General features: G+C 38.1%; 1 protein-coding gene across 1 annotated transcript in view; it reads right to left on the bottom strand.

Annotated features, from left to right (window-relative positions):
- The window catches only part of mctp2b (multiple C2 domains, transmembrane 2b), a gene marked incomplete in the record, with an annotated part of 67,352 nt that overhangs the window by 36,667 nt on the left and 22,890 nt on the right, over positions 1-7,795 (bottom strand). The window contains 1 exon segment of the mRNA XM_037697617.1: positions 1,432-2,002. Within this exon segment, the coding sequence (XP_037553545.1) occupies positions 1,432-1,962 (531 nt within the window).

Here is a 7,795-nt window from a genome sequence, read left to right on the forward strand (position 1 = left end):
TAGGGCAGCACTGTGGCGCAACTGGTAGAGCTGCTGCCTCTCAGCGAGCAGGTCCTTGGTTCAAACCCCAGTCCAGGGGCCTTTCTGGGTGGAGTTTGCATGTTCTCTCCGTGCATGCGTGGGTTTTCTCCGGGTGCTCCGGTTTCCTCCCACAGACCAAAAACATGCATGTTAGGGTGATTGGTAACTCTAAATTGTCCCTAGGTGTGAGTGAGAGAGTGAATGGTTGTTTGTCTCGTTTGTCTCCATTTGAAGAAGCGGGTAAAAGATAATAGGTGGATGGACGGATAATGGATGGATATTTTAAATAAAAATTCAATGCCGATCGCGCGGCTCATCCATCAATCAGCCAATCGTGTGTCATGTCCAATCTTACCTTGAAAAACTGCGATAGAGCGAGTAAGCGTGAAAAAAAAAAACGAACCACAAAGTAGCGAGGGACCACTGTAGTCATAAAGGAAAAAGCAGGTGTATATATAATGGATGGATGGATGGATGGATGGATGGATGGATGGATGGATGGATGGATGGATGGATGGATGGATGGATGGAGGAAGACTCTGATACTAAACTTACATGAAGCCAAGAATAACAGCTTGGTGAAAAAAACAAAAAAACACAGGTAAGGTGCACTAAATCAACTGCAAGCAATCAAACATAAACTAGTTAAAACAGGTAATTAGCAATAAATTATGACTTAAGAATTACAATGAACAATTATTTGTGAAATAATTTATCTGTTGGTTGGCTCAATAATTTACTTATCCATTAACACAACATCCAGCTGGAGGATGCAGCTAACATAAAATCCACAGCTGATGCAGAGCTGCTGTAAACTATTTATTTTGGGTGGAGATCCACCAGCAGCAGCTTATCCAAGTTAAACTTTCCAGCTCCTGTACAAACACACCCGACACCTCATCCACACCAAAGTACATTAAAAATGTCTAACTCGAAGGCATTCTAACACTGACAAGGTGCAACCTCTCCTCTACAACAACTGAACAGTTTAAAAGTAATTTTTATTAATTTAATGTTTCACACAGCACATAGGATCAAATATTTATAATCACATGACCATCTGTAGAAACAATTCAACTGTTTAGTTTTCCCACATTTTGTTGTTGTTTCTGTTTAGAGCATTACAGTCTTCATTTCCTTTATTAGAATTAAATGAAACATATACTGAAAAACACAGTCCAATTACTCTACTGGGACCAATCATACCTAATGTATCATCTTCTTGTCATTATTTTAATAACATTCATGTTACAATAATGTTGACTGCAAATAATTGCATTGAGCCAAATTAGGCTATCTGTATTTTTTCTTCAGAAGTTATATTATTTATCACCTTTTATGCAGGCCCCCTGCTTATTTTTGGATGGCAGCTCAGTTTTAGTTTTTTATGAATGAAGTTGGGTTCTGTACCTGTGTGTTGTCTGTTGAACCATCTTCAGTGGAGATGTCTGGATTAGAAACAGTGGTTTTCTCGGGCACGACCAGCTCCTCGTGCTCCATCCTTTGATGAGGTTGGATTGTTGGATGTGTTTCCAAATAGATGTTCTCTTCCCCACAGTGACCATTCAATGACTCCTGAGAGAAAGCCCAGTCTGTGTAATCCATGGGCATGCTCAGTCTGTGGTAACTCTTTTGAGCTCCTCCATCAGGTACTTCCAGCAGGCCACTCCTACCTTTTGCACTAGAGGCAGCAGGTTTATCAGGCAGTCTGGAATTACCATTGGATTTTGGAGGGTTGTATTCCTGGAGGTGCTTATTGGAGGAGACACTGTTGTACTCCTCCCTCATGCTGCTTATGTCTGGAACGGAGATGCTCATTCGATGCTCCAAGTTATGTTCGAGTTGGGCGGGAGGCTTGCTGGAACTTGCTTTGTTACGCCGAAGATGTGGCATCTTCAGGCGAAGACTGCGTAGCTTGCCAACTTTCTTGGAATCCATCATGACAGGGGGTTTGTGTCCAAGATTTGGAGATCAGTAACAGCTATAGTAAAAACAGAGAATGACAAATTCAGTATATTGGCAGCAAACTGTGGCATGTGTGAAGCCACAACCATGAGAACCTACACAGACCAGGCAAATCAGAAGTCATGGATGGCATCAGAGTTCATGGTCAACAATTAAGTCTAGGAAACAGCCTTCAGATCAGGAAACAAAGCAGCTGTTAAGTTTTGCACAACATGAGCTCCCCTGGGAGAGCTCAGGGAAATAAATAAATAAATAAAAAATCAAGGAAGCGGCTAAAGGGTAATCACATTTATTTTGTTATTTCAAGGACACAAAGCACATGAGGTAAAAGATACCAGCCAAAACAAACCATAAAGTCACTTCACAAGTTGTGGTCACTGATGTCTTTCTCAGTGACTATGTGGTTAAGGGAATTTAATGGCAGATTTGAGGCTTTGTATCATATATACTAAGTACGCAAACCACGCCCTCGGTGGTGAGCAGGTGCAGATGTGTACCTCTATCTTAAAGAGGACGTTGAAAAGACAATCCACACAAAGCCAGTGAACTAAAAAACATGTTTTTACTAGATATTTTTGACATCTCCCTCCAGCAGACTGTTGTACCAACACGGTTTAAAACTCACACTCCATCATACTGAGCTCAGGGGCCCCTCAAGGGTGTGTGCTCAGTCCTTTGCTGTTCACTCTGCTAATGAATGACAGAACTGCTAAATTCAGCACAAACCAGCTTATTAAACAACAGTGGTGGGACTCTTCTTCTATCATGCAGAGCTGAGGGGAGATGTTAGCAAGTTGGTCTGGAGACAATTGAAATTATGCCATCTGTCAATCAATCCAGTAGGCTCATCAGCAACTGACCAATCAGTAATTGCAATTTGTACCGAAGTGAAACGTCCCTTATTTGGAGGAACTGCACCCCCTTTTCCTCCGACAACATTGTCAAGTTTTTGCATTCCCGTACTTGCTGCCGTATACGTCGCATCACCCTATAAGTCACATCAGTCCAAAAATGTCTAATAAAGTGGGAAAAAAAACATAAATAAGTCGCTTCGCCATATAAGTCATATTTATTATGCGTCACCGCTGACCAACTGGAAGCGTGGGTCGGTGCCGTGCCAAAAATCGATTGGCTGCCAAATGGTGGCTGCGGGAGCATGCATGGGAGGACTTTAACAAGAATTTGACGAGATTAACACTTAAAAACAATTATTTGTTTGCTCAAAAGTTATAGCAAAGGTGTTTCTCAGTTTAAGTTTTCCTTAATAAATGCACTATATTGGTCAAATCAGTTGCATTTCAAAAATCGATTTGAAGCTGTGGGAGCACGTAGAGGGAAGACTCGCTGTGCATTTCTTTAAAATTTAACAAGATAACCACCTACATACAATTATTTGTTTGCTCGACATTATAGCAAAGGTTTGTCTCAGTTTAACTTTTCCTTAATAAATGCACTTTAACGGTCAAATCAGCTGCATTTCGCCGTGCTGCCCAGGAGAAATGCAGCTGATTTGACGTTTGCTCCAGTAGTTCCAGAGCGAGACGAAGGTGACTTGATATGGCAAGCCAAGTGTCTCAGTAATAGCCACTTTTACCTATTAATAAGACAGTTGGCTTGCTATATTGCTCGAGGGCGCTCTAGTGGCTGAAAATGATAGTGTTCAATATTTTCCGTCAGAATGAATTAAATCATCAGATCTCAGCCAAAAATCGGGCTATAAATATGGAAAAAAAAAACATATATTAGTCACTTCAGTGTATAAGTCGCAGGACTTGCAAATTTATGCAAAAAGGTGTGACTTATATGGCGAAAAATATGGTACAAACACTTTGTGGTCATAGGGGTTTCATGAAAAATCATCAGAAAAAATGGTTAAACTTTTTCAGTGGGAATCAAGCAATTCTGACACGCTTTACCCTGAGCATTTAGAGGTGGAATACAGTTTATTCCATTTCTCCAAAATGAAGCCTGGAAAATGTAAAAGATGGATAAAGGATGTTGGCCAACTTCATGAGCTGCTGAATACAAGGATTGACATGGACTACCACTTGTTCGTATATACGAAGGTAACTGCAAGGAATTCTTACATTTGTCATAATTACATTGTGTGCTTAATGGTTAAATGAAATGTTAACGCTTAAAGGTAAATGTGCTTTGTTTTGTGTGTTTTGTAGGCAGATATACAGAACGGTATGTTGCAACTTCTGGTTGCACAACTTTACGCTTTGTTTGCTATGCTTAGTTAAAACTAAACCGATTTTGCACAAAGCGTTTAAAAAAATAGGTTGTGTAAAGTTAAATTTACACTCTTAGTACTGAATTTCACTGTAAATTCTTGCCTTGCGTCACTCTGTGGAATGAAAACATCTTCTTATGTAACTATTTTAAGTCATTAGCATCTTTGAAAACAATTTTTGCCTGTATTCTTTGAAAAATTAAAAACGTTCAAGACAAAACTATGACTGTATTCTTTGCTTTAATGTTGGCTGATAAGGCAAAAATGCCTTGGGTAAAACGCCGTGAGCTTCACTACCTCCACCAATACAGTTATATTGTTTGTTTGTCGGAGGTTAGCTCACCGGGTTACATTTGTGTTTGGGCGACACTATCTTACTGTCAATTATCTGTCAACAGAACTAAAGAGAACATTGTTCAGTTTAAGAAAAGAAAAAGGCTGATTTACTCCCCTCCAACTTCTTCCACATTAATGGCTTTCATTTGGACAGCATCAACAAAAACACGTGTTGAGCCTTCTGTACAACAAAAAGGATCTCTCTTAGACTCAGCACCACACAGTTGGAAAAAAAAACTCAATAGAGGATGAATTTACTCATGGTACTGAAGTGTATGTGAAACGTAGCTAAACATATTTTACCACCTTTTACAAACGGCATGACGGAGCATCCTGACTAGCTTCTTGGTATCACAACCACAGCGTGAACTGCAAAAAAAAAAAAAACTGCAACATGTGGTTAAAACGATTGCAATCTATCTCATTTCCTGTAGGGCCATTTATAGTGGAAAATGCAAGAATAAAAAATATATCCGTATACTAAAATATCCCTTTCACACTGCCCACAAGCATTTATCCTCCCATCATCTGGAAGATGATACCATTCCACTGCATCACAAAACACCTGTAATGTGCAACAGCTTCAGCCCTCCGGCGATACAGCTGCTGTAGCTCCAATAACACTTTCAATGGAGCTCCAGACACAAGTAATGTTGTCCATGTGTTTAACAAACTGATGAAGTTGTAATTTATCCATTTTTTACGTTATGTTGAAAACCATTTTAAACATATGAAACTGAGACATCTCTTACAATAGCAGAAAATCACACATTCATTTTAATTTTAAAAATGTAAAGATTAGTGTCAAAGTTTTAGACATTAGTATATTCTAGAGTTCTGCTCTTCATAGCAAAATAAAATATATACATGTAACTCCCTTGCAAGTTAAAAAATATGCTTTCCTGAATACAACTAATATTAACGATCAAAAAACTGTCCAATAAAACTCAAGTCAATTCAATAATTTTAAAAAACATGAGTAAAACAGACTTAAAATATTTAGAATTTCTTTGATTCAATAACAATCCAAAAACTGCACTTGTAGAAAATACAGGCTGGAGGTTTTACAGCTTGTTTGGTTCACGTGTGTGGCTTAAATGTGTGACCCATGTTTTTATTACCATCTTATATTTTTATGAAATATGGTGTGTCTGTGAGTGTCTATGAGAAAATGAGAGAGAGAAAATACAAGTGAAGCAACTGTCTTCATTATTAAACCAACTAGATCTACCAAAATCACCCACTTGTACCCAAATGAGTGAAACGTGACTTGACATGAAAAAAGTGATTACTGCCACTTACAACTCGTAACTTTTTTGTCAAAAGGAAATTCATCCTGTGAAAATGGGTGGCAGCAGGTGGTTTTAAGACTCAAGGATCAGTTCCTTGATCCTTGAAAACTATTTGTTAAAGCACACTAAAGCCACATAAACAACAAGTTTATTTGATGCCATGTATACTGTGTTCTACATAAGCTAAACAATGATATAGAAAACAACTTATCAGGTATTTATAACACAAAAATGAAGCATAAACTACATAGAAAATAGCTCAAAAGTTGTATCAAAATTCCTCTATTAAAAACCACACATAAATCCAAATATTAATAAAGCTGCAATCACCCACAGTTTAAATTTATTGGTAAGTTAAAGTGTAATGTCAGACAACATTGTGCTTTTACAGAAATGTGGTGCACACATTAAAGCTTTATTTTATATTTTCTGTAAACATGATATTGTTGACTGAGGAGGAAGAGAGGAGTAAACAAAGAGGAATAAATGGAAGAAATTATTTTATAAGCCACAAGTTCCCTGACATCAGGGCTTAATTTGAGCCAGATCCTGTTGGAACAGGATCTGGGAACACTTTTATTTTGACAGTGTCCATTCCGGTAGCTGTTTGCTTGGATCCGGTAAATCTCAGGCTACTAATAATAAAGTAATGAACAAATACTGCCTTGAACGAATAAAACTAATATTAGATATGTAATCTGAAAATAATTACACAAACACTCATTTTAAACACAACAGCCACTTACAAGCTCCTTAATTTCACATACGAGCTGCCACTAAATCTCTGCCCCATAAAGAGTGGTGGGGGTGAGTGCTGAGCTAACCAGACAGTCACACACGGGCAGGAGCTCACAGGTGGCAGCAATGAACAGACAGGAGATGCCTGGAGGTTTCACATGTGGAGTCTGACGGTGACTTCAGCGGAGAAGAGTCGACTCAGAACCGTCAAGTAAGTGGGGGTAGAATGCTTGACAGAAGTGGAGTGTTTACAAATGTAGATGATGTAGATGTTTAACAACCCATTAAAATACACCAAAATGTAGGAAGTCACATCTACTTTGTTCAAAATTTTCTGGTGGAAGACCCTCAGACCCTCAGACCCCACCCTCCACCCTGCTCACTACTTGCATTCTGGCATCAATTGGTTTACAAATTAAGCCCTGCCTAGCATTTATTCATGTCCTCATTCCACTCAGTAATTGTATTTTGGGTCAGACCAAATCACAAAACGAATCTCACCACTATGACAAATAATAGCAATGTTTGTTTTTTTTTCCCCTTTTGTCTTACAAAAACTTTGAACCAGTCAAAGAAAAACAAAAATGTGGTCAACAGGTTGCTGGAAAAAGTTATGATTTCTTTACTTGTTTGCTTCTGTATTGTTTGCACTGTTGAATTTTGTCAAACCTGACCAACATGATCTGTAACTAATTATCACAAGAGATTTCTCTGGTAGAAATGCTGTTCTTAACCTTTTTGTTATAACAACTTTAACAACAGTATTGTTGCCACAAAAAAGAGAATAAGCATATAAAATATTTTTAAACCCATTAAGATAAAATAAGTAAATCAAATAAATCAGATCAAAACTTTGTATAATAACTGTCTTTAAAACAGTTTAATTTATTTGCAAAAAGTAGGATTATAGCCAGGGTATGGGGGCCGACGGGTGCAAACACGCACCAAACAGCCAAACGCGCAGCAAACACATGTATGATGCAAACTCAAAAACATGCAAACACACACACAAAAACGCAAACACTAAAAAACAAACGCAAACACATGCAAACACAAAAAAACCCACATGCAAACACAAAAAAAACACATGCAAACACAAAAAAATACAAATGCAAACACAAAAAAACCCAAATGCAAACACAAAAAAACAAAACACATACAAACACAAAAAAACAAATGAAAACACAGAAAACCACATGCAAACACA

The sequence above is a fragment of the Nematolebias whitei genome, chromosome 2, assembly GCF_014905685.2.
Source record: "Nematolebias whitei isolate Nwh7 chromosome 2, NemWhi1, whole genome shotgun sequence".
NCBI classification, from domain to species: domain Eukaryota; kingdom Metazoa; phylum Chordata; class Actinopteri; order Cyprinodontiformes; family Rivulidae; genus Nematolebias; species Nematolebias whitei.